Raw genomic sequence first — 26,099 nt, forward strand, 5'->3', positions numbered from 1 at the left:
TCTACCCTGGCCCAGCAAGAGGAGGATGGTGCCCGCGGAGCCACTGCCCGCCCCACGGTCCCAGGTCAGAACCGAACCACGGATCTGCTGCAGTCAGTGCTCTTGAGTAGTCACCTGAGCTGGCTTTAAACCTGTCTTCTCCAGCCCCGCAGCCTCAGCCTCTTCTCTGGGCCGGGAGCAGGCGTGTTAAACGCCGGCAGCTCCATCTCCCGGGACCCCGGCACCATGGGCTCGTTAGCGGGGGAGGGCTCTTCCTCACCAAACCGTGTATCCCTGGCCTCTTGCAGAGACTCCGCCTACTGCCAGGTGCGGAATGAGTGACAGTGCACCCAGCCAATGGAACGCCATCACAGCAGACTCCCATTGGGTGACCCATTAGTCCTGGGCAGAGCCAGCGGTGGGCCAGGTGGGTAGTGTTCGATGGGGCAGGGTGTGAGGGGAGGAGCGATGGGGCCATAGTGCCCAGGGACAGGCTGGGAGTCCCAGCAGCCCCCACCTTTCTGCTAAGACAGATTGGCTGCAGGATGTCAGAGCCAGGGAGAGAACCCAGGAGTCCTGGCCCCACACCTCTGAATGCCTGGGGAACCAGAGAGCACCTCACTCGGGGCAGGGCAGCTGGTGCCTATCTGTGGGCGAGGGAGTTCCTAGACATGGGCAACGCGCCCCGGCCCCCATGGAGCAACCAGAGACCCCCAGCCAGGCACTGCCAGAGCCCAGGGGACAGTCAGGGCTGGGGGAGGGGCCACAGAACCAGCGGAGCAGCTAGCTGGATAGGAAACCAGCACCATCTGCCCAGGATGGGGGGGCCAGGGCTGGGCTAGCAGGGGCTGCAGGTCGGGCGTGAGGGGCACCAGCAGAACTAGGAGGAGCCCAGGGCTGGGCTAGCAGGGGGCTGCAGGTCGGGCATGAGGGGCACTGGCAGAGCTGGGGGGCAGCTCATGGTGGAGTAGCCGGGGCCTTCACTCCCTGGCTCCCAGCCCCTCCTGGCTGCAGCCTCCAGCTGGGCTGGGCCAGGCGGCTCCCTGTGGGGCTGGTTCAGCCCAGGTGCCCAGGCACCTCCGAATTCCAGCGGTGCTCTTCATTCCGCCCTCCCCCCCGTCATGCTGCCCCTGCCCCCGCAGCTCAGCTACGCTCTGGTGAGCACTCGAGGGCTCTCCAACAGGTCCAGTGGGGGCAGAGGCGAGCGAGGGGGATTCCATATCCATCCGGCACCCATCACCAGGGCATTGCAGCAGTGGTAGGGCCCATCACCCATCAGTGCGACGTCCTGCCCAGCCCCAGCTGCAGGATTGGGCTCGGGGTGATGGGGTAGCGCAGGGCTTTGCCAAGGCAGGCCCCTGGGTTTGGCTGTCCCCGCTCTCCTCCTCCGCCCCACTGCCCCCCATGATGTGGGGCACACTGCCCAGGCGGGGAACAGCCCCATCCCCATGCAGCCTGGGCACGGTTCCATGGCTCGCTCTGGTTTATTGCTCTGGCGGCTTCCAGTCTCTGAGAACAGGAATCAGGAGCCGGTGTGGGGGGTGCGGCCCCCCGGAGGGGCCCAGAGCCCAGCTCAGCTGGCAGGATGTACCGTCCTGCATCAGGTGTCCCCCAGCCCAGCCCAGGTCCATCAAGGCAGCGCTGCCTCCTGGGGGGGGACACATGGGCAGGGCCCGGTGCCCCTCCCATTCCAAGGGCAGGGAGGGCTCAGAGTCCTGGGCTGGGACCCCCCGGGAGGGGCACCCACTCCTGGTGCCTCCATCGACCCCCCATTGCTGAGACGCTGGCGCCACCTGGGGGCTCCGTGCTGTCGGTGCCGTCGTGCATGAGCCTCAGGTTCCAGTCTGGGCGATGGCTCGTACCTTGTGCTGGGGCGAGTGCCCGGGGGGCATCCCTGGGCGCCCCGCGGGGAGTGGGGGTCACAGCAGCTGCTTGTTGCGCTTGGGGATGATCTTGCGGACCGTCCTGCGCTCGGAGATGTTGCGTTTGACCTTCACGCCGGTGGGCGGCAAGTCCAGGTTGAGCGAGGGGCTGGAGTGCGACTTGGTGAGGCCAAGCCCCTCATCGGCTGAGTCGGTACCCCCGAGCCGTGCCTCCCACTGCTCCAGCGCCTCGGAGCCCCCGCACAGCCGCGCCTCTAGCAGCTTCACGTAGGTCTCGTAGCGGCGCTTCTGCAAGGTGAGTGCAGCATGAGCCCCGGCTGCGGCCAGCTCTGGGGGGCAACGCACCAGGAGGGGGAACGGCCGCACCTGGGATGCCCTGTGATCTTCCCTTTAGTGTTAGGTCCCCTCCCTTCTCCCTGCAGCCCAGCGTCCCCTGCTGAGCCCCTGCCCCTGGCAGCATGGCACCCCCTGCTGAACCCCCTCCCCCGGCAGCACAGCGCCCCCTGCTGAGCCCCCTCCCCCCTACAGCCCAGCGCCCCCTGCTGAGCTCCCGCCCCTCTCCCGGCAGCACAGCACCCCCTGCTGAGCCCCCTCCCCCTTACAGCACAGCGCCCCCTGCTGAGCCCGCATCCCTCACCCTGCAGCGTGGCACCTCCTGCTGATCCCCCACCCTGCCCCCTACTGCCTGGCGCCCCCTGCTGAGCCCCTGCCCCTGGCAGCACGGCACCCCCTGCTGAGCCCCCTGGCTCTGAGCCGTCCCTACTGAGGACACAGCGACCTCCCGGCCCGCCCCAGCCCATGCCCGCCCCCAGGGCAGTACCCACCTCATAGAGCAGATACTCCTTCTTGAGCCGATACTCCTCCAGGTCGCGACCCCGGCCCCGCTTGTCTGGCAGGTTCCGCTGGTGCTCGCCCAGCTCATCCGAGAACTTGTCCATGCATGCCTCGTGGGCCTGGTGCTGCTCCTCCTGCCGGGACATGAGCTCAGTTCAGGAGTCCCCACACATCCCCAGGAGCCCCCCATGGGAACCACAGCCACTGGGGCCGGAGGGATGGCCACGACAAGTAGCCAATCCATGGGGCACGGGGCCGCCATAGGTTGAGCCGGGAAGCTGATCCAGTCACCACCTATGGTGCTGACGGGCCCACAAATCCATGATGGGGCAGAGCCCATGGGGGGGTACTCAGGCGTGGCACCAGGGGGCAAAACTGAGCCAAGGAAGATGCCCCTGTCAGTGAGCCCCTCAGGCTGTGGAGAAAACCCCCAGGGGGCCTGGGGGTCCCTTTGCTGAGGAATCGCTGAGGGACCCTGGGGGTCCTGTGGCTGGGAGTCACTGAGGGGCCTGAGGGTCCCATTGCTGGGAGTCACTGAGGGCCCTGGGGGTCCCATCACTGAGAGGTGCCGTGGCTGGCAGTTGCTGGGGGCAGCCCTGCCCCATGCCCGAGGGTGGCAGCGCTGGGGAGCTCACCAGGGAGCTGCGGCACTGTGCCGTGGGCAGGATGGGCCGGATGAACTTGCGCTGGGAGCCCACGGCCGCTGGGAAGGGCGGGGATGAGAACATGGCGGCCACCAGGTTGATGCGGGAGATCCAGGAGCTCATCTCCTCGGCGCTTCTGGGGAGGAGAGAGGGAGAGACTGGGGGGTGGATTCTGGGAGGAGGCAGCACCCCTGGGGCCTGCGCAGGTGAAGGCTCTGGCCGGCTGCCCCTGGCTGGGTCCCAGTCTGTGTTCAGCTCCCAGGGTGGGTGTAGTGGGGGCTGCGGGTCAGGAGTGAGGGGCACGGGCAAAGCTCCAGCTAGAAAGGCAGAGCCATGTAACATGCAGTGCCTCCGGGGTGGGATGGGCAGCAGGCCCCAGGACAGGGGGGATTGAGGTAAAGGAGCAGGGAGCGTGTGCCTCGGCGTGTGGGGGCTGGGGCAGAGTGCCCAGGCAGGGCAGGGGAGGAGCATGCCCAGGGTGGGGGCAGCGTGTCCAGGATGGGGTGGGAGGCAATGTGCCCTGGCCAGGGGAGAAGGGCAGGGCGGGGGGCTTCGTGCCCGGGGTGGGGGGATGGGGCATCATGCCCAGGATGGGGCAGTACCATGCCTGGGGGGGCACTCACAGCGCCTGGAAGAGGAAGACACGCCAGTCGGCCGTCTGGAGGCGGAAGACGTGCGGGCGCTTGTTGTACTTGCAGGCTCTCTCGGCCAGCGCATGGTGAACCCCGATCGGCTCCTCCATGCCTGGCACCTCCGCCCGGGTCTCATCCTGCGGGGGAGGGGCACATGGAGCATGAGCCAAGAGGCGGGAGCAGGCAGCCCTGTCTGGAGCCCTAGCCCCCACCGGCACAGCCTGTCTGCCCCCACTGCCTGCCCCTTGTGCCCCTACGCCAGGGACCCACTCCCAGGGCGGCTCCTGCTCCATGGGCTGGGCCAGGGGTGCTGGGCCTGGCTGGTGTCTGCCGGGGGCTTCGGCTGGCCATCAGGGAGACATGGATCTGAGCCACAAACAGCCCCCAAAGCCACTTTAGATATGGTGCCCCCCAGCCACGGCACTGCCCACCCCTCCCCGCGCCCCCAGCCCCACGGCGCTGCCCACCCCTCCCTGCACCCCCAGCTCCACAGCAGGACCCCAGCATTACCTTGAGGAAGTAGAGCACCATCCCCTTGAGCACTGTGTAGAAGGTTTTCCAGCCTCGCTTCCCCCAGGGTGCTGAAAGGGCAAAGGTCATACAGGGTGACATCCCAGCCCCAAGGAGGGTGAGAGCTCCACCCGCCCCAGCCTGTGATGGGTGTCACCCCACAATGCTGGTTTCCCGGGGTGACACATCTCTCTCTCTCTCTCTCTCTCTCTCTCTCTCACTCACACACACACACACACACACACACACAGGCTGGTTGCTGGGGCAACAGGCATCACACACCCTGCGCTGGTTGCCGGTGTCACTCCCGCCCCCATACTGGTTGCCAAGTATCACTCCCCCCATGCTGACTGCCAGGCAACGGATGTCACTGCCCCCCATGCTGGTTGCCAGGGAGACGGACGACACTCACTCTTCTTGCCATCGGCTTCGGCGTGCACCTTGCGGGCGAGCTGCCCCTCCTTGTATGTGGTGGCCTTGGCATCCTGGGTCAGCGTCAGGAAGGGGTTACTTTTCTTCCGGCTGGACGGGGTGCTGGGTGGCCGGGGCGTCAGGGTGCTGACCAGCTCCTCCTCGTCCCTGCAGGGGGAGCCACGGAGCCCGGCATCACAGGCTGGGCTGGCACGGTGCCCTCCCCTGGGTCAGAATGGAACAGGCCAGGGTTCCCCCCCCCCCATTCGCCTCCCCATGGTCAGAAAGGAATGTACCATGGCTCCTGCAACCCCGCGTGGTTAGAATGGAACAGACGTGGCTCTCCCTTACTCCGCATCGTAATGGAACCAGCCATGGCTCTCCCTTACTCCCCGTCATCAGAATGGAACAGGCTGTAGTTCCTGCCCATCCTCCCTATGGTCAGAATGAAACAGACCAGGGCTCCCCCTTATCCCCCTGTCATAATGGCGTGACTCCTAACCTTCCCTGCTCATGGTCGGAATGGAACAGGCCGTGGCTCCTACTTGTTCCCCCCATGGTCAGAATGGATCAGGCCGTGGCTCCTACTCGTTCCCCCCATGGTCAGAATAGAACAGGCTGTGGCTCCTACTCATCCCCCCATGGTCAGAAAGGAACAGGTTGTGCCCCCCCCATCAGAATGGAACATGCGCTTAATCCATGGGGTGGAATGGGGGTTGGACCAGACTGTGTGGCTCCCGGGAGGGACCATTGCAGGCAGCGGGGGCAGTGGGAGGCTGGCGTGGCCCCGGGTACTCACATGGCCCACTCCAGCTTCTCGTTGCGGATGGAGTAGTACAGGGCCTGCCAGGAGAGTAACAGGGTGTCAAAGGGGCCCCGTCCCCTGTGAGAGCCCCGCCCCCTGCCTGGGGCAGGCCCCACGCTGCCCCCTAGCAGCAAGAGAGCCGGGGGTCCCTGCCTCCCCCTGGCACTACCCTGGGCAGAGCTGTTCCTTCCGCTGCCAGACTGGCTGCTGCTGCAAATGCCATCCTCTGCAGAGACAGCCCTAGCTGGGACGGCTGGGTACCCCCATCTGGGGGGGGCATCACCCTCGCTGCAATCACTGCGACCCCACAGCCATTCCCTGGGCTGTCTCCCCAACGGCACGGGAATGGGGAATGGGGCTGGGCTCCGGGATTAGCCACGTTCCTCCCACACACACAGGGTCACGCGGAGCCCTGTTACCCTCCCCACCCCATGCAGCACTGAGACACTGGGGGCAGGGTGCCAGGGATAGGTAGAGATAGCTAGAGGGGGTGGATGGGGATAGATAGATAGATAGATAGATAGATAGATAGATAGATAGATAGATATGGGGGTGTATGGGGATAGATAGATAGATAGATAGATAGATAGATAGATAGATAGATAGATAGATAGATAGATACAGGGGTGGATGGGGATAGACAGAGTGTGCTTGTGGGGGGTAGATAGATGGATACGGGGGTGGATGGATAGATCTGTACAGGATGGACAGATAGACAGGTGACTGGATGGACGGTGCAATGGCTGGACACACAGCTGGGTAGGTATCGGGGTGTGCCAGGCCCTCAGCTGGCATGCAGGCCGGAAGCTCTCGACGCCAGTGGCGTCAGCTTGCCCGGCCGAGGGGCTCAGTACCTTGAGCTGATCTTTGGGGAAGTTCTGCCCATCCCTCATGCCGTCCAGGTTGGTTACAAACTCGTGGCAGGTCATGCTGCGGCCGATGTTCTGCAGCCACAAGGGGGCGATGGTGCCACACACACACCAGGGTGGGAGAAACATGGATCACAGTGAGAACAGGGCTGGGTTTGTGCCCGCGGGGCACTCAATGCTGCCCAGCGCACATGGCCCCGCACATGGCCCCACCCTAGGCCAGGGCTGGCCCCAGGGCCAGGGGCACTGACCTCCCACAGCCTGGATAATGGAGCCAAATAATCTTTCTAGCACTCAGGGCCTGCTGCTCCCAGAGCCCTGGAGAGGAGCTGCGCCGGGGCTATGACACACTGTTACACGACGCTACATCCAGCCAGCAGAGGGCAGCAGTGCCATGTCTGGCCCCCTCTAGTGCTGGCCAGGACCACAGACACAGGCTAACGGAGGAGGGGCCACGGTTCCATCCCAAGGGCTGACAACTCAGCTGGGGGGTGGGCCCTGAGCCCCTCGCTCCGCTAGCCTGCCCGTGACAACGTGGTTATCCCAGTGACAGGCAGAGTCGCTCCTTGCCCCTAAGAGCACAAAGCGAGAGGGGGGTGGCAGGCAGGAGCAGAACCCAGGAGTCCGGGGGCCGGGTCTGTGCTGGAGCCTGTTTGGGCACACCCCTCCACGCCCGTGTTTCTGCACACAGGCACTCCCCTGTTCACACACATGCCTGCTCTTGGGCAAACAGCCCGTGTGGCGTGCACACCCAGGGCCTTGTGCCCACACTCACACAGCATTTCACCCTGGAGCTGCAGCATGGAGCATGACGCATCTGGGCAGGGGGCACTGTTCTCAGGGGTGACCTTCCCCCTGACCCAGGGTGTGAATCACGGGCACAGCTCCTCCCGGGTACGAGGCCTGGGGTCCCACACAGAACAGCTGCCAGGGGCCCATCTGGGTGCCGCCAGGCACCAGGGCTGGCTCCCAGAGCAGCAGGAGAAGGGGAGTTTGCAGGGCCAGTCGCTGCACTGCCCAACTCCCCAGATCAGCCGAAGACTAATGGGCCCCTTGAGCGGTGCTGGAATTGTGTGTGACCAGGGACAGCTGCGTGAGGGCCAAGGAGAGACACCCAGCAAAGCGAAATGCCAGCCAAAACCAGCGGGCAGCCCCAGCTCCACGGATCTCCCTCCCCTCTGACACGGGCATACGCTAGCACAAACCCATGAGCACACGCCTGGGCAAGCACCCAGATGGCCATGCACACACAAGTATGTGCAAGATCACGGAGCCTGTGTCCACGCACGTGTGCGCTAACTGGAGGCCTGTCCCGCCCCCCCCCCCCACTGAGCTTGCCGATTTACTAACGAGCTTTTTAGCCTTGCTTTTTCGTCCGATCGGTTCCCTTAGTGACTGTGGTGCTGACGAAAAGGGCCAGACGGACGGACCATCCCTCCCCGCTGCTGCAACCCAGAACATGCACAGCCACCTGCCCCCAGTCCTCACCCTGCCCCTCGTGAGCCCTCCCTGCTGGAGATGGGCTTAGCCCCCCTAACTCATTGCACACTGGCACCAAAGCACCATCCGATGGGAACCACGTCCCAGTACCAACCCCGTTTCCCCTCTGTGCCACGAAACACCCAGCTCTGGGCACCGCCCTGGCATGGGCAGTCGGACCACACTCTGGGCTTGGTTGGTGAGATCCCCATTGAACCCGCCCTCCCTGCTGAGAGGGGCTCCCAGATCGCCACAGGCCAGATGCTGCCCCCTGGAACCCCCCCCATGCCCGTGGGCTCACCTGCCCGTGCAGGTCCGTGTTGAGCAGCATGAGGGCGCAGGTCAGGGTGTGCACAGCATCTGGGGAGCAGAGAGGGAGCGTGTGTTTGGCACAGAGCCGGCCTGGGGTCAGTGGCAGGAGAGATCTGCAGAGCCCTCTGCGTGTGGATAGCGGGGGGCCCACGGCCCTCCAGGGCACAGATCGCCCCGCCTGGCACCTCTCCCATGCAGGCACCGTGGCAGCCTCCTGGCAAATGATCCCAGATCTCCGTGGCACGGCTCCTCCCCCGGCATCTACTGAGTACTGGGGTGGGGGCAGGGGCAATCGTGGGCATTCACAGGGGGGCACTGGGGATCCCGAAACGCCTCCATCCCGGGGCTCCGAAGTAAAACGTGGGCATCCCAGCCAAACTCCAGCTCCATTCATCGCCTCTGCCCCTAACCCTCACCCCACCCTCGCAGCTTCCTGTGGCACGGCACTCTTCACTTCCTGTCTTAAACTGGCCTGCAGCCTTGTGGTGCCATTAAACAGCTGCCTGGTTCCAGCCCAGAGGTGGCTACCTTTCGGTGGCAGGTGCCATGAGCACTCTGAATGGCCCGAGGGCTGGGAGGGGTGCATCGCCACTCTTTAGAAGCGTGATGGTCCTGCCTTTGCTAGTGTGGGTAGGGAAACTGAGGCACAGAGCAGCACCAGTCCGGTGGGGAGTGAGTGGCAGCATCAGGCCCAGGGTGCGTCAGAGGTGTCTGTAAGCCGGGGCGGGGAGGTGGGGGTCCCAGAGAGCTCACCTGCCGAGGGGAAGGCGTCAGGGTTGCTGAGATGGTAGCGCTTAGAGAAGTGTCCGAGGATCCGCTCCCGCTCCTGCGTCTCTCCAGTCAGCACGAAGGCCTTGAGGAAGAACCTGCCCAGAGCAGAGGAGACACCGCCCGGGAGACTTGCAGCTGCACCTGGACTAGCTGGATCCTCTCCCCTCCCCACCCTGCGCACGCCGCTTGTCTGCTGCAGCCCCAGGTGTCTTTGTACAGCCCTTGGCACCTTGCAGCTCCAGGCCCCTGCAACAGGGACTCTACCTCCTCGGACCCAGAGCTGCGTGGCCTGGGGGCTTTCTCTGCCTGGGGCTGATCAGCCGTTTGCTCCAATCCCCGTCTCCCTCCCCACGTCTGCCCTATTTAGCTTGTCATTTCTTCGGGGTGCAGACTGTCCAGTATGCTGTGTGTCCAGCGCCTGGCACCTTGCGGCCCTCTCTGGCTGGCCTTGGGTCCGGCGCAAGAGATGAGGAATTAATAGCGCTGCTCCGAGCGCTCCCTCCCTCTGCCCCCCTCCCCACAAGCTTTCGTCCTGCGCTGCTCCCCTGGGAAACGCTCTGGACGGATCTGTGGTGCCCTTACCTGAGCGCACGGTCCAGAGTCTGCCCGCTGAACTGGAAGAAGGTGAGGTACTCCTCCGCCACCTGCCGGCTGAACTCGTTGCTGGGAACCAACACATGCAGATCAGAGCAGCGCAGAGCTGAGCTCCTGGCTACTCCAGCCCCCGCCTCTCCCAGCAGGGGGCACTGGGAGAAGCGAGGTAGGGCACTGGCTATGGAGGGAGCTCCCGGTGACTCCAGCCCTCCCAGCAGGGGGCACTGTGAGGAGTGGGGCAGGGCGCTGGCTGTGGGGGGAGCTCTTGACTACTCCAGCCCTCCCAGTGGGGGGCACTGTGGGGAGTGGGGCAGGGCGCTGGCTGTGGGGGGAACTTCCGGTGACTCCAGCCCTCTCAGCGGGGGCCACTGTGGGGAGTGGGGCTGGGCGCTGGCTGTGGGGGGAGCTCCTGGCTACTCTAGCCCTCCCAGCGGGGGCACTCCAGAACACCGTCCATCTTGCCCGAAACATCACTTATATCCTACTTCTTCCTGAGGTAGGAGGCCACCTGCGACCTCTTGAAGCCGTCCAGGTGGTAGAGCCGCGCTGCCAGCCGCTGAGCAGCCCTCTGGTCCCCGGAGGCCCCGTTGGCAAGCAGGGCCCCGTCGGGCTGCGGCACTTCCAGATCTCCTGGCTTCTCCCCTGCGTCCTCCTGCCTGGGACACCTGAGGGGGCAGATGGAGGTGTCAGAAGCAGGGGGGCCCCCCTCCCATCACTCCCTTCCCCCTGGCTGAGTCCAGCCCTCTACTGCAGCAGCCTGCCGCTGGGAGGGGGGCACTGGCTCCATGTGCCAGGCTGCAAGGCCCAGCTCTGCCCAGCCCCCACCCACTGAGCCTCAGGGGTCTAGCTCAGGCAGTGTAAGTGATGCATGGGGCCTTGTGATCTGCCCCTCTGTGCGCAGCGCTCAGACACGAGTCTGTGGATAAGTAAGGATAAGAGTCCTACTACTGCTGCTGTTGCCTCTGAGTGCTCTTCGTTAGCTCACCGGGCAAAGGCTGCAGTTCGGAGAGCGAACGAAGCTGGGTTCTCATTCTGCTTCCCCATTAGGAGTGAGCAAATCCTATATCAACTCATGTGTGCATCAGAAAGGGGGGTAAGGCTGGGGAAGAGCCCATGCCTGCAGTCATAGAATCATAGAATATCAGGGTTGGAAGGGACCTCAGGAGGTATCTAGTCCAACCCCCTGCTCAAAGCAGGACCAACCCCAACTAAATCATCCCAGCCAGGGTCTGGTGAGGGACGGATCGAGCGGGGGGGTCTGGGGAGGGACGGATCGAGGGGGGTTTTTGGGGGGGATGGATTGAGGGGAGTCTGGGGAGGGATGGATCAATGGGAGGTCGGGGGGGTTGGGTGAGGGATGGATCGAGAGGGGTCTGGGGAGGGACGGATTGGGGAGGTTTGGGGAGGGATGGATCGAGGAGGGTCCGGGGGGGGACGGATCGGGGAGGTTTGGGGAGGGATGGATTGAAGGAGGTCTGAGGAGGGAGGGATCGAGGGGAGGTATGGATTGAGGGAGGTCTGAGGAGGGACGGATTGGGGAGGTTTGGGGAGGGATGGATTGAGGGGGGTCTGGGGAGGGATGGATCGAGGAGAGGTCGGGGGGGTTGGGTGAGGGATGGATCGAGGGGGGTCTGGGGAGGGACGGATCGGGGAGGTTTGGGGAGGGACGGATCGAGGAGGGTCCGGGGGGGGGGGACGGATCGGGGAGGTTTGGGGAGGGATGGATTGAAGGAGGTCTGAGGAGGGACAGATCAAGGGGGGGGGTGAGGGATGGATCGAGGGGGGTTTGGGGAGGGACGGATTGGGGAGGTTTGGGGAGGGATGGATTGAGGGGGGTCTGGGGAGGGATGGATCGAGGAGAGGTCGGGGGGGTTGGGTGAGGGATGGATCGAGGGGAGTCTGGGGAGGGACGGATCGGGGAGGTTTGGGGAGGGATGGATCGAGGGGGGTCTGGGGAGGGATGGATTGAGGCGGGTATGGGGAGGGATGGATAGACAGATGGACGGACGGACGGATAGCAGGTTCCATTAGCTCTCAGCTATCTCTACCCTCTCGGAGTGCTCACCAAATGGCTGCCAGCTCTCATCTCAGGTGCCCTCACAGTGCAAAGCTCAGCTCAGCCCCGGCGCCTAACCACAGCTGGAGGATGTCGTGGCTGCCTGAGTCCCGTGACCTCCCGCCTGGTTCCCCGTGGCCCTACTCGCAAGCTGGCTTACCCCGGGGTGGGCTCCAGCCTGCCTTCCTCCCCCAGCACAGGCTCATCTCCAGGCGTGGGGGGTAGTTCCTCCATCTCCTGCCCCTGCGCCGCGCTGCCCGGCTTCCCCTCCGCTGTGTCGAGCGACTCAGCCGGGGACTCGGCCACAGTGACTTCCCCTCGCGGGCAGGAAGTGCTCTGGGACGCCTTTGCCACCAGGCAGGGGGGCGCCAGGCTGTCAGGGTCAGGAGCTGGCAGCTCCAAATCCGCCTCCTGGTGCTGAGCTGGTTCCGCGGTGTGCTGCGGGGAGGCCTGGGGGCTCCAGCTGTCTCCGCCCGGAGAGGGACTCGGAGGCCGGAGCTCGCAGGGGCTGGGGTGGTCCCAGTCTTCGGTGTGCAGCAGGGTCGATACCATGGAGGTGCTGGAAGCTGAAAACAGCAAGCCGCCCTCCCCCTGGTCCAGAGCACCACTGAGACCTGTGGGGACAGTCCAGTTACCAATGGCCCCAGCACAGCCCCCCTCCCCCACTGCTGTGGCCCCAGCCAGCCTCCTGCCCGCGATATGGGGCCAGACCCCTGCTGGCGTGGCAGGACAGATGGGGTGGGGGCAGGACAGAGTGGGAGTAGGGGGCAGGCAGATGTGATGTCCCTTTCTTGTCCATAGAATATGACGGACGCCCCACTTTAAGCATGGCACACAGGCCTGGCCCAACTGGCTCAGACCCAGGGTTCACCCAGTGCAGTGTCGTCTGGGACAGCTGCAGCACCACCTGCTGCAGAGAGGCACAGTAACCAGCAGCAGCAGGTGGGTACGGTCTGCCCCCCCACATTTGGTCTCACAACCAGCCCCCCACCCCCTATAGGCCAGGGAGGAGCGATCGCAGAACAGCCGGCGCATCCCCGAATGGTCCCAGGACTCACCCGACTCCGCGCTGCACAGGACAACCGGGGGGTGGCAGACGGCTTCATCCGCCAGCTGGTCGGGGGGGCAGCCCAGGGCCTGGAGAAAAAGCAAAGACACATTAGAAAATCCGCAGGAGCCCAAGAACTGCCGGGAACAGAGCGGAGGCCAGGGAGTTGGCTGGTAAGGCCAGGCGGGGCTGCTCTGATCCAGCCTGGCCTCCTGCTCAACGCAGGTGGACAATCCAGCCCAGGACACCCAGATTGTAGAAAGAGATGCCCAATCTCCATTGGAAAAAGCCAAGCGAGGGAAAATCCACCCCATCCCCTGGTCGGCTTAATCCTCCTCCCTGGAAACAACATGCACTGGCCCTTCCGGCCCACACTCCTGGCCCCGACTGTGGCCAGCACCAGCGACTGTTACAGAAACAACAGAACTTCCACAATAACCGACTCTGAAATCACCGGAAGGGAAGTTTCTATCAGGCCCTGTTAATGAGTGGCTAGCACTTGCAGGAGGGTTTATAATATGACTGAAGGTAACCAAGCCTGATTTGCTGCTGAGCCTCTTTTGTTTCTGATCTCTTGTGGCAGGGAGTTCCACAGGTTAACTAGGCACTGTGTGCGCTTTTCATTCGCTGCCTTTAACACTCATCGATTGTCCCCTGGCAGGGGCATTACACAATAGGGCAGGTCCTGCTGTTCTCCCCATCTCTCTCTCACTCTATTTAACAGCTCTCTGCCATCTCCCTACTTTTTCTCCTCTCTAAACCAACGGCCCAGCCCTTGCCCATCTCTGTTTCTGCTTTGGCCTTTTTGGTGACAGGCTGACCTGACCCCAGCTGACCCACAGGGCTGGATGGGAGCTGAGCAGAAATCACAGTATCCTGGTATTTCAACATCGGTTTTGCTCCTGAATCGGGACGGAAGGCAAAAATACTGACAATTTTTTACAGAATGAAAAGGTCAGAAAAAAGTCAATTCAGAAATGCAGAAACATTTTGGGTCAGTTCAACATTCAACCACATCTGTCTATGGAGCCACCGTGCCTCATGGGAGTTATAGTTCTGGTATCTCTTATTCAATTGTGCTGGATGGGTGGAGTTCCCTGGCTGGACTACATTGCCCAGCATGCACCTGCACTCATATGATTCCCATGCTAAAGCATGTGGTTCAGAGGTGAGACCATGATGCATCATGGGAGATGTAGTTCATCCAGGGAATCTGGCACATAGGGAGAAATGGGACATACAGTGCCTGGCACAACAGAGTGCCTGGTCTGTGACTGGGGCACCTAAGCACTACCGTAATACCTCTAATAGTGATAGAAAAGTACAGCGCCTAGCACAATGGGGTCCTGGTACATGGTTGGGGTGCCTAGGTGCTATCTCAATACCTCTAATAGCAATAGACAAGTACAGTGCCTAGCACAGAGGGGTGTTAGTCTGGGAGTGGGGCCCCGAAGAGTTATGGTTACACAAACACGACCAGTCCTGGTGGGAGTGGTGAGAACCGGCTCTGAGGAACTCCTCCCCCACTAGCAATCCGGGGTCAGTAACAGCTCGGGGGATGTGTCTGGTTTCGACATCCGCGGGTTTAACCCAGCAGCATCCTGTAGACTGACAGACTCTGGGCAGCGTCATCTCAGCCTCACGCTGGGGTCTGACCTCCACAGGTGCTCAGTGCCCACTGCTCCCCTTGGCTGAGAACCAGGCCCCCGAACCAAGTGACCCCAAAAGCAGTGCTGGCCCTCGCCCGAGGGACCCTCCGTCTCCAGCCCCACCCCATCGCCCCAGCCCCAGCACCCCAACTCTGGTCGTCACCCCCCCAGTCACTGCAATAGCAGGAAAGCCAACACGGGAGCTACCCCAAAACTTCTCCTCCCACCCCCGGCAGCCCCCGAAGCCGGGTGCTGCTCCTGGGAAATATTCCAGAAATGTGCGTCACCCCCCCCCCCGCACGGACTCCCCCCTGCCCAGGCAGGATGGCTGACACCCTCCCCCCTTCCCCGCCCCCCCGTCAAAGCCTGACGCACCAGCCCAGCTGCCTCATCCCCAGCCCAACCCCACCCTGGAGACTGGCCAGGTGCCAAGCCACCGCTGCAAACAATCCACAGGAAGGCTCATGCTGAGCAGTACCCTGTTGGAGCCAGGCTCCAGCCACGCCAGGCCAGTTTTAAAAATAGAGCCCTGGCCCGAGGGCTTGGGGCGGGGCCGGGCTCCCCGGCCCCTAGAATTTCCTGCCCTGCTCCTGGCCCAACGGGCCTAGCGATCAGGGCCCTCGATGGAGCTGAGGTCAGAATTCAGCCCAGGCAAGCAGCGTCAGGGGCTGCCCCACGGTGCTGGTGCTGAGGGGTTGGCCCAAACCCCACTTCTTGGCTCGGTTTCCCCTCGCACTGGTTTGACACACTAAACAGGCCTTAGGGTAGGTGTAAATGGCCCCCTCGGGCTCCTGCCTCTGCAATGGCCTCCCCAGCTGGTGTGGTGCCCTGCCCCCAGGGCCATAGGGGGTGGATTGGGGGCATGGCTGGGGCACCCTGTGCTGTGGCTATTCCCTGCCCCCCAGGGCACATAGGGGGCAGATCGGGGGCATGGCCAGGGCACCCTGTGCTGTGGCTATTCCCTGCCCCCCAGGGCACATAGGGGGCAGATCGGGGGCATGGCCAGGGCACCCTGCGCTGTGGCTATTCCCTGCCCCCCAGGGTGATGAGGGGGTTGGGGGCATGGCCGGGGAGCCCTGCGCTGTGGTTGTTCCCTGCCGCCCAGGGCCCACAGGGAGCAGATCAGGGGCGGGGCTGGGGCACCCTGCGCTGTGTCTGTTCTCTGCCCTCTAGAGCCCATGAGGGGGGAATGTGGGCATGGCTGGGGCGTGCTGCACTGAGTCTGTTCTTTACCCCTAGGGCTCATTGGATGCTATGAAAAACAGATCATGAGTTGGAGCAGCCCAGAGGTAGCTCTAACTGACCCCAGGGGCTGGGCAGGTCCCTACATGGCCCCAGAACCTACCTGGGGATTACAGTGGACAAGAAGCTGGATATGAGTCGACAGTGTGCCCTTGTTGCCAAGAAGGCTAACGGCACATTGGGCTGTATAACTAGGGGCATTGCCAGCAGATCGAGGGAAGTGATTATTCCCCTCTATTCGGCATTGGTGAGGCCTCATCTGGAGTATTGTGTCCAGTTTTGGTCCCCCCACTACAAGAAGGATGTGGACAAATTGGAGAGAGTCCAGCGGAGGGCAACGAAAATGATCAGGGGGCTGGGGCACATGACTTATGAGGAGAGGCTGAGGGAACTGGGATTGTTTAGTCGGCAGAAGAGAAGAGTGAGGGGGGATTTGATAGCTACTTTCAACTACCTGAAGGGGGTTTCCAAAGAGGATGGATCTAGACTGTTCTCAGTGGTACCAGGTGACAGAACAAGGAGTAATGGTCTCAAGTTGCAGTGGGGGCGGTTTAGGTTGAATATTAGGAAACACTATTTCACTAGGAGGGTGGGGAAGCACTGGAATGGGTTGCCTAGGGAGGTGGTGGAGTCTCCTTCCTTGGAGGTTTTTAAGGCCCAGCTTGACAAAGCCCTGGCTGGGATGATTTAGCTGGTGTTGGTCCTGCTTTGAGCAGGGGGTTGGACTAGATGATCTCCTGGGGTCCCTTCCAACCCTGATAGTCTGTGATTCTATGAAGTTCAAAGGGGGCCAAACACCCCCTTAACCTCCCCACCCCGCTCTACAGAGTAATTGCGAATTCGGTCCCATTGACTCCCATTAGAGCTAGAGAGGAAAAATAGCTCTCAGAGCCACCCCTGTAATCCGGAGTCACTCTGCTCAACTCCCTGGCAGTGACGCTGGATTGACACTGGCCTAGCTGAGTGATCCCTGCGACTGCGTTAGCCTCACTCGCTCCTATGTTTGTATTACCCCCCACCCCCATCCTGCCTATCAGAAGGCTCTGGGTGGCCCATGCAGGGCAGAAAATGGGCACCTGGCACGGCTGCCCTCCCAGCATGTGGCCTTGCAGAGCTCAGGCCTGAGGCCACGGTGAGGAGCTGGATGGCGGCAGCACAGCAACCCATTTGATTGGTCCTGCAAAACCCAGGAGGAGGATGCCTGCTCTTGAGCACCCCCTACTGGCACCTTCTCTATTCACCATTTACCTGTATACGGCCACAGAATGCCCCTGTACTGTGGCAAAGAAAGCCACTGACAGGAGGGGAGGTAAGGGGGTGTGGGCTGAAGTGGCCTGCCCTCCACGTTACTCAAACTGAGCTCTCATCTAGCACCTCCCAGCAGTTGATCTCCAAGGAGTCAGCCACACTTCACAATTGGGGAAACTGAGGCACAGCAAGGGACCATCAAAGTTATGCAGCAGCAGAGCTGGGGCTCCCAAGTCCCAGTGTGGTGCTCTGTCTGCTAGGCCACGCTACTTTCCACCTTCTCAGTAGGGACGTTACTCCAGCCTGCTTCCCTCGCAGGCTGGTGAGCTTGTGTGCGCCCGAGGGAGTTCAGACCCACGGCATAGTTTTACACCCAGTTTATATTCCCATTCCCCAGAGCACAGGGCCCGTCCTCTCTCTTCCACCAGTGTCAATCAGGAGTCACGCCACAGAAAGCAAGGGAGTGACATCAGTGCAAGTGAGAGGGGACGCAGCCTCCGAGGAATCCACGCCCTGCAGCAGCACCACAGTGTCTGCATGGATGCTGCTGTTCACACCCCTCGTGAGCACGAGTGTGAGGGCAATGCCATGGCCTGGTCTGGGAACACAATCATGGGAGATGCACGAGCAAATCCATGTGCAAAGTGGCTGCTCTCATCCCAGGGGCCAGGCCCTGCAGCTGGTCCCAGAACATGGTTTGATTGTGCTGGTTCCTGTCCAGGGCGCCCTGGAGCACTGCATCTTGGGACATGTAGTTCCTACGGGCCACGCCTCCAAATTACTGAGGCTGTCTACACCCAAGACGTGACAGCAGCACTCTGCCTACGCCAAGGGGAGGGCTTTTCCTGCTACTGGAGGTAATTCACCTCCCACCAGACCCCTGGCAGCCTGGTTTGCTAGGCTTACGCAGAGCAGGGGAAATAATTCCCTCTGGTGCCGTTCCCCGGCCAGGGTTATGCAGCAGGTCGGATTGGATGGGCTGAGGGGGTCAATACTGCAGATCAGTACGGACCCAGGTGGGCACAGCCCCTTCATGCCCCCCCCATCTCATAGCTCCATAGTGCTGGGAGTGGATCCACAGCACATGCTGGGCAGGCTGAGGGGGGCTTTCGCTAAACGGAGATCACTCAGGTTGGCCTGAGAGGGTGGGGTGAGGGGGGAGACATGGGCCGTCCCTCCACTAAGCCCCTCCCTCCAGCCTGGCCACCAGAGGAGGTTGACAAAGGGCGAATGGGCTGCTTGCTTCTTACCTCCGGGTCCTCGGCCATCGAACAGGCCCCGTCGATGTCCCGTTCCGTGATCACCAAGGGGGCCCAGGTGCTGCAGTGCATCGTGTAGGCAGGGAAATCGCACAGCGTCTCATCCTCAGCTCCCGGTTCAGTCGCCTCAGTGAAGGGGCACGAGAGCTCTTCCTCCCGCTGGCCACCTGACACCGGCTCGCCCTGGGGAGCCCCATCGGCCTCATCGCTGGAACCAGCGCCGTCCCCCTCGGCGGCGCTCCAAAAGGCAGGGCCGTCAGAGGGGCTGGGCCCTGCGGGACCCGGGCTCTCCTGGAAGAGCGGGTTGTTGTAGAAGAGGCACTGCTCTTCCTCCTCCTCCTCCTCGGACGACCAGTTCTCCTCCTCCTGCCTCCCTGGGCTGGCCTCTTGCCCGTCATCGCTGTCGCTGGCCGCGGTGGCTCTTTCGTCCAGCGGCTCCCAGGAGATGGGCAAGCCCTGTGCAGCCGGGGCGCGGCTCAGTGCGTCCTCAGGGCCCCGGGACCAGCTGCTTAGCTCAGTGACAGGCTCTTCTTGCTTCTCCAGCTCCCCTTGCAGGTCCAGCATGCACAGCTGAGCTTGGAGGATCCCGGACCAGAACAGTGCTTGGGCAGCGTCATTCTTCCCCTCGTCCTGAGCATTCGGGTTCTCCGCTGGAGGGGGTGGAGATTCCACTGCAGGGATCTCTGAACCAAGTGCATTCCCCACGGCGCACAGCATCTCTCCACCCCCCAGGCCAGCAAATTCTTCCGGAGACGTCTCACAGTCCCCAGCAGCGACTTCCAAGGAGCAGCTGCCAATACCGTGGCCCTCTGGGCCCGAGGGGGACTGGGCATACAAGGCACTGCCTGGGTCTGTGTAATTATCGGAGAACACAATCGCATCTTGAATCCTAAAGAGGCTTTCTCCAGGCCTACATCCTGTAGCTTCTGCGGCATAAGGAGCCAGGAGGTCCATGGGCTCCGTGTGGCTGGAAGGGCCGTCTGGATCCATGTCACCATCCACCAGGAACCACGCACCGGGGTTGCCAACACACCTGACTTTGCTTTGAAAGGTCCAGTTAAGCCAAGGTGGGCTCTTCTCCCATCTTGTTTGCTAAGCAGTGAGCAGCCGGCTCTCTAGAGAGGCTCCCCATGGCACTCGGGTCTACCCTGGAGCAAAGGAGGGCAAGCAAACAAAACCACAAGTTAACGTTCAACGAAATGGGCTGGAAATGGGCATGTTAGACAACCCCAGGAAAGGACAATGCAAGCCGCTGGGGGCGAGAGACGCTGCAACCCGGCCCAGGAATTATGAGCGATACTGAAAGCAGGGAAATTCACCTGTAGGTCACAGGGTTTGTACGGTACATGGTGGTGACAATTTATTTATCACACCAGGTGCCCAGACACATGGGGGACGCAGCAAACAAACATGAGCAGAACAGAGCGGGGTTTTTTTCTGTTTGGTCAGCAGTGTCTGCCGACGTCAAGGGCTCCATGAGAAATTCATTTTTAAAGGAAGTGGTTCAATTCCTAGCTGTGCCACTGGCCTGGGTGACCTTGGATAGGTCACGGCCCCACCTCACACCTCAGTTTCCCCATCTGGACATTGATACTGAGTTCCTTTGGAAAAGAGGAAAAGAGCTAGGAATTGGCGGCACTCAGAGTGTAGGCTAGTGACTAGGGTACGCGCTTGGGAGACTTGCATTCTAATCCCAGCTCTGCAACTAACTCTCTGAGTGACTATGGCCCTGCTCCATGCCTCAGTTTCCCCATCTGTAAAATGGGGATAATGACAGTGCTCAGACGAGGAGTGTTATCTGTCGTGCTTCCGGCCCCCATAGTGTGCTCAACACTGTACCACACAGGGAGAAAGGACAGCCCCCCAGAGCGTAGAAGCTACAAAGAAATGTGCAGTACACTTGGAGGGGGAATGCCTGGCGTCTGGGCTAAGGATGGAGATCACCCTGGTGCAGGACTGCACAAAGCCTAGATGCTACTTTGCAGGACTTCAGTCCTGCCAGTCTTGGTTTAAAAATTGTCCGTGATGGAGAATCCACCGAGACCCTGGGTAAATCGTTCCCATGGTTAATTACTCTCACCATTAAAAATTTACACCTTATTTCCAGTCTGTATTTGTCTAGCTTCAACTTCCAACCCTTGCATGATGTGAGACCTTCCTCTGCTAGACTGAAGAGCCCAGTATTAAATATTTGTTCCCTGATAGACAGTGCTCAAGTCCCCTTAACTTTCTCTTTGTTAAGCTAAATAGATGGAGCTCCTTGAGTCTCTCACGCTCAGGCACGTTTTCTAATCCTTTAATCATTCTTGTGGCTCTTCTCTGACCCCTCTCCAATTTATCAACATCCTTCCTGAATTGGGGACACCAGAACTGGACCCATGATCCCAGCAACGGTCGGTCGCACCAGGGCCAAATACAGAGGGAAAATAAGCGCTCTGCTCCTACCCGAGATTCCTGTACGCACCTGGGATCACATTTGCCCTTTTGGCCCCTGCGTTGCACCTGCAGGCCTGAGTCCCTGAAGTCCGCAGAGTTCTCCCATCCCTGAAGCTGGCCCTATGCGCCAGCCCGCAGACACACAGATACCTCTGACCTAGCGTCCGTGGGCTCCATTTCTGCTCACCCCGTATCACTAAGAGCTAGCTAGAGAGCAGCCCACAGAGGGGCCCGAGCTGCAGGGCCGCACATGCGGGCCCGCACGCACACACTCAGATGCTGGGAGAGCGACCACAATTGCAGAGCCCAATCCGGAAGAATGTTACACTCAGCCACAGCATTTCCGGTGCCTGCTTGATGCATGTGACGTCCCAGCTAAGCAGAGACATATGGGACTGACACAGTCACGTAGAAAAGATCCCCATAACTGAATGCTCCAGCTTGCTAATCTATAGCATTAAAAACCACTACCCCAGAGGAATTCTGTTATTAGCACTTGTGTCCTGGTCATCTGTATTAGGGCAGCGTCCGGAGCCCCCTTGTGGAACATGGTCCCGGTGTACTGGGTGCTGTACAAACACAGAGCGCTTGGAGCCCCCAGCCAAGATTGCAGCACTGCCAATGCTTAAGCCAGGCTTGTGATTTTCAGAGTGTCTCTAACCTGCTTGGTGAGTGCCACGAGCACTGGGCTACTGGCTCTTCTGGGGTCTCGCTCACTGCTGTGACCTGACCAGAAATTCCATCCTGGGTCTGAGAAGCTGCATGGCCAAAGTTTAATCAAAACAGTTATGTTCCTGCGAAAAGGCTGGGTGCTGGCAAAGAACCTGTTCTCCCACAGGCTCGCTGCTCCGTAAAGCTCCAGCTCCTGGAGTCACGGGAGCACATCAGAATTGCAGCATTTGTGAAACTAACACGGGTTGGGCAGGCCTAGTTGTGCAGCCAATGAGACAGCTCAGCACAGGGAGAGTTGCCTCTGGATGCCGGCACTTCACTTGGGGTCGCTGCCCCCCACCCCGGCTCTGGAAGAGGAACGATACCATGGATTCAGCAAGGCTGAGAGTGTATGGGGATAGATAGATAGATAGATAGATAGATAGATAGATAGATAGATAGATAGATAGATAAAGTGGATGGGGATAGATAGATGATCAATCTCCCAGAAATGGTAAGTATGGGCTGGGGGGGCTGGATGGTTAGATAAGAGGCAGTATGGTCCAATAACTAGAGCACTGATTGGGGAGTCAGGACTCCTGGGATCCTTTCCTGGCTCTGTCACTGACTCCCTTTGTCACTTCGGTGCATTCCTTGCCCCTCTCTTTGCCTCAGTTTCCCCATCAGCACAATGAGGGCACTGAGTATGAAGGGGTGTGAGGCTGGGTGGAAAGCCAGAGTTCACGGTCACTGGAGGGAGCGAACCAACCCCCCCGAGCAGCCAGACCAAAAATGTGTCTGGCTTCCCTTCTCTGTGTCTGTCTGTCTGCTTCTGGGGGCTGTCTGTCCAGGTGCCCTCGAGCCCAATTTCCAAGGTGCTGACTCCTGCTAACGTCCATGGGAGTCATGAGTGCCCAGCCTTGCTTGTGCGTCCATGTCTGTCTGTGTGTCTGTCTGCGGAGGGGTGTGTGTGTGTGTAAGTGTCTGTGTCTCTGTTTGCATGGCTGTGTCTGTGTGTCTGCACAGGTGCTGGGAGCAGCTAGCCCGGGCAGCATGGCCATGGCGGCAGGGGCAACAGCAGGGGCTAGCCACCCGAGCCCAGACCCAGGGCAGGTGGCCTGGACCTTGAGTGGCTAACCCGAGCCGCCCCTTGCTATTGTTAGCTGGGCTAGAGTGTGGCTGGTTCCCCAGGCTGGGCAGCTCACTGCCAGCTGGACTGTGACAGCCCCGGCCAGCTGTGGGTCTGGGTATGTCTGGTCGGGGGGTGTCTGTCTGTGTGTGCGTCTGTCTGTCCCTCTCTCTGCCCCTGTGTGAGTCTTGTCCTACCCCACACCCACCAGGGCAGGACCAGCGGAGGAACAGATGCCCCATTCATAGGCAGGGACACGGCTCCACCAGCCTCCTCCCATCCTTCCTGAGTCGTGTCACAGCCATAAGCGCCGGGGAGGGGGGGCAAGCAGTGCTGGGGGGTGGAAGCCCCCTGGATCCCCTTCCCCCCCCACACACTCCCTGCTGAGGTCCCCACAACTCGCTCCAAGCTCCCCCCATGCTCCTGCCAGGACTTTCCCCTCCAAGCCAAGCGGCCCTGGCGCCTTCCCCAGCCAACTCCCACTGGCTCCCGGCCCAGCAGCCCCCGCCAGAGGCACCTACCAGGGGCTTCTCTCTGCGCTGGGGAGCGGGCCAGCCCCTGGGGCGGGGGGAGCCTGGGGAGACCTGCCCATCCTTGCTGGCTCCGGGCAGCTGGGGGAAGTGCCGGCTCTCTCCTCCCAGTCCCCCCTCCTCCCCCCCGCATTCGCTCTGCTGCTGTCACTTGCCTGCACACTTCCTGCCCACAGGGTTTAGAAACGGGGGGTGGGAGGGAGGAGAGCGCCCCCCCGCCCCCCCCTGCAGCCAGGCCCAGGCCCTCCTGGCCTTCCACTGCTGACTAAGCTAAGGGCATGCAAACAGCTGCACAGATGGGGGGGCATGACCCCGTCCCTGCCCCACCTCGCACAGCCAAGCCCACAGCCCTGGGGCAGGCCATGGGGCTGGTTGGGGGGGAGTTCTGCGTTACCTCCCCCACGCTGCTGACACACTCTTCTCGGCAGCTTCCGGCACATTGGTTGCAGCCCTGGAGCAGCGGGGCGCTGAGAGGTGCAGATGCAGGTGTGGGGGGGTGTCCCTCTCCCAGCACTGGCCCCCACCTCCCCAGGGGGGCGTCCCAAGGTGGGAGTGCGGCCTGCTGTTTGGCCAGCACTGGAAGTTCCAGCCTCATGGCTCAGACCCCACCCCACCTCCAACGATCAGAAGATTCCCACCCCCCCCTCCAAAAAATTGCAACATTAAAAAAAAATCAAGCCATGGTTTGCGGCTGGGCTAAATCCCCCCCCCCCCCCCCCCCCCGCGCCCTGGCGTCACTTCTCACAAGTACCCAGTGGGCGAGAGGATTTTGGGCAGAATGGGGCGGAGCTGGGGGACCCGTTGTGGCCAGGCGCTGTACAAACACCCAGTGAGTGCTGTCCCTGCCCAGAGAGCGCCCAGCTGAGCGCCATGCCAGGGGGTGAGTTTGGCACCTGGGCAGCTCATCTAGGGGCCATGGGGAGGGGAATCATTAACCCCTGCTAAGCCTGGCTGCATTCAGCCAGTGACCTGTGGATGAACAGCTCCAGCCCCCAGAACCGCCAATGCACCACGGCTGCTCACTGAGGCGAGGCTGGTTAAATTCCACCTGGGTGTGCCCCCAGGCAGGGTCTGCCCCCAGCTCTGGCTCCAGCACGCCCTGCAATGCCGCGCCCCACCTGGCTCTGAGAGGGACAACTCCTGGCAATCAAATAGCAACAGCCAAACTGCAGCAGGCAAGCAAACACTGAGCCGGGAGCTGAATTTCCCTCAAGCTGGTGCCGTGCAGCATAAAATCAGCCTTGCGATGGCGCTATTTTTACCGAGACCTTCCAACGGCCCGGACTTACTCTCTGTTTGAACTCGAGCAGATCTGCTAGGAAAACATCCCAGCCTGGTTTGAAATGGTCAGTGATGGAGACTCTACTCTGATCCTTGAGAAAGTGCTCCCATGGTTAATTCCCCTCCCTGTTAAACATTTACGCCTTATTCCCAGTCGGAATTTGTCTAGCTTTGACTTCCAGCCATTGGATTGTGTGAGACCTTTGCCTGCTAGACTGAACAGCCCTTTATTATCAACTTTCTGTTCTCCACACGTAGACACCGCGTCACCGTCTCTGTGCTAAGCTAAAGAGATTGAGCTCTTTGGGGCTGTCTACACAGCACCTAGACACCCATCGCTGGCCTGTGCCAGTTGACTCGGGCTATGGGGCTGGTTTCCCTTTGCTGTGCAGACACCCTCAGAGCCTAGCACCACAAGGCAGGTTTTCCAGCCTTTTAATCCTTCTCATGGCTCTTCTCTGACCCCTCCCGGGCACCAGACCAGGACGCAGGACTGCGGCCGTGCCGAAATCACCTCTCTGCTCCTACTCGAGACACCCCTTTCCCTTCCCCCACATTAGCCCTTTGGCCACAGCATCGCACTGGGATCCTGTGATACATTTGTGACTGATGCCAACCCGGGGGTCTGTCAGTGCCCATCCACAAGGGTGCTGGCCAGCCACCCGCTACCCAGGCTCAAGCCTTTCTTCCCCCAGATCCCCCCCCACTATAGTTAAAGGGAAAACCTCCCATGGAGGGGAGGGGGGCAGCATGAGCAGCCACGGCCTGCCCCCCTAGGCAGGAGAGGAACAGCGGCAGGAGAGGAACAGGAGAGAGTGCTGCTGGGCACCCAGGAGCACCTCCAGCTCTTGTGCTTCAGAGGAATGAGTGTGGGGGTGGGGTCTCCATTGTGGATATGCCAATTTCTAGGCTGAAATCTGCTGGGGGGCTGATCCTTGGCAGAGCTGACAGCTCCCGCAGGCAGAGGCCCCCCACAGGAAGGATGAGGGTATGGGGTCTCCCGGCGGAGGGACTGATGACAGTTCCCTGCTGCTGTTCCGTGCCCTGGGGATGCAGCCAGGTCTCACCACACAAGCACTCGTGCTTTGCCCCCCTCTCTCCTGCTTGGCTCCTTTGCCCCCCTCCACGTGCTGTGACGCCCCCCTCACACTCTTGCTGGGGTTCGGGCCTGCATTCATTGGGGTTCCCAGGCACTGCCCTGCCCGACACAGTCACAAGCAGCGCTCAAACTGCTCCCACTCCCAAACCTCCCCAGGGATGACGATGGAGGCGCTGCTGGGGCCCCTGAGAGAAACTCAGAGGGAAGCCAGAGGCAGCCTCAGGACCAGCCTCAGGGCAGCCTGGGCCACACTTGCCCTCAACATTTTCCCTCCAGGACCAGCTGCTCAGTTGTGTGTCCACAGCTTGGTGCTAATAACAGACAGATTGCCCTGCCCAGGGCGTCCACTCCCATCCCTGATACCGTTCAGTGATGTGGAGGGAGCGGGGTGGCTGTGATCTCCTGGCCTGTGGCCAGGACCCTGCTTGGGGTCACCAGCCTGAGGCCGAGAGGCCAGGTTCTAGGCCATAGCCCGCCTGGGCTGCTTTACAGAGCGAGCACCATTTTCAGCCCCCCTCCCTCCCCTGGCTCGCTTCCCTCCATCAGTACCAAGCGGTCACCGCCTCTCCCTGCCACGAAGCGGGCCAGGCCAGCCCACTTGCCTTTCCACGGCCAGCCAGCCTGGGCCACCAGCCCGTTGGCAGCACATGGCGTTGGGCCCCTGGAGGCTGCGTGACCAACCTCACCTGGGCCAAAAGCGGGGGGAAGAACCTGGGACCACCTGAACCAAAAGCCTGAGCTTCTCCCA

General features: G+C 61.4%; 1 protein-coding gene across 8 annotated transcripts in view; it reads right to left on the reverse strand.

Annotated features, from left to right (window-relative positions):
* Nucleotides 1-1,444: 1,444 nt before the first annotated feature.
* PSD4 (pleckstrin and Sec7 domain containing 4) overlaps nt 1,445-26,099 on the reverse strand; it is a 30,053-nt gene continuing 5,398 nt past the window's right edge. For 3 of the 8 annotated variants that reach the window (XM_054019830.1, XM_054019824.1, XM_054019831.1), the window contains exons 2-16: nt 18,217-19,373; nt 12,838-12,916; nt 11,940-12,393; nt 10,209-10,388; nt 9,712-9,792; nt 9,112-9,224; nt 8,348-8,406; nt 6,553-6,642; nt 5,693-5,736; nt 4,895-5,061; nt 4,483-4,553; nt 3,964-4,109; nt 3,332-3,476; nt 2,687-2,830; nt 1,445-2,150 (exon numbers count right to left, since the gene is read on the reverse strand). In XM_054019830.1, the coding sequence (XP_053875805.1) occupies nt 1,899-2,150; nt 2,687-2,830; nt 3,332-3,476; nt 3,964-4,109; nt 4,483-4,553; nt 4,895-5,061; nt 5,693-5,736; nt 6,553-6,642; nt 8,348-8,406; nt 9,112-9,224; nt 9,712-9,792; nt 10,209-10,388; nt 11,940-12,393; nt 12,838-12,916; nt 18,217-19,215 (3,024 nt within the window). In that variant the 5' untranslated portion in view covers nt 19,216-19,373 and the 3' untranslated portion in view covers nt 1,445-1,898. Of the gene's footprint in view, nt 2,151-2,686; nt 2,831-3,331; nt 3,477-3,963; nt 4,110-4,482; nt 4,554-4,894; nt 5,062-5,692; nt 5,737-6,552; nt 6,643-8,347; nt 8,407-9,111; nt 9,225-9,711; nt 9,793-10,208; nt 10,389-11,939; nt 12,394-12,837; nt 12,917-18,216; nt 19,374-20,689; nt 20,793-21,322; nt 21,341-22,962; nt 23,018-23,365; nt 23,439-26,099 lie in introns of those variants that run through there. The other 5 variants (XM_054019827.1, XM_054019828.1, XM_054019829.1 and 2 more) reach the window with 5 other exon arrangements.

The sequence above is a fragment of the Malaclemys terrapin genome, chromosome 2 (genome assembly GCF_027887155.1).
Source record: "Malaclemys terrapin pileata isolate rMalTer1 chromosome 2, rMalTer1.hap1, whole genome shotgun sequence".
NCBI lineage: Eukaryota > Metazoa > Chordata > Testudines > Emydidae > Malaclemys > Malaclemys terrapin.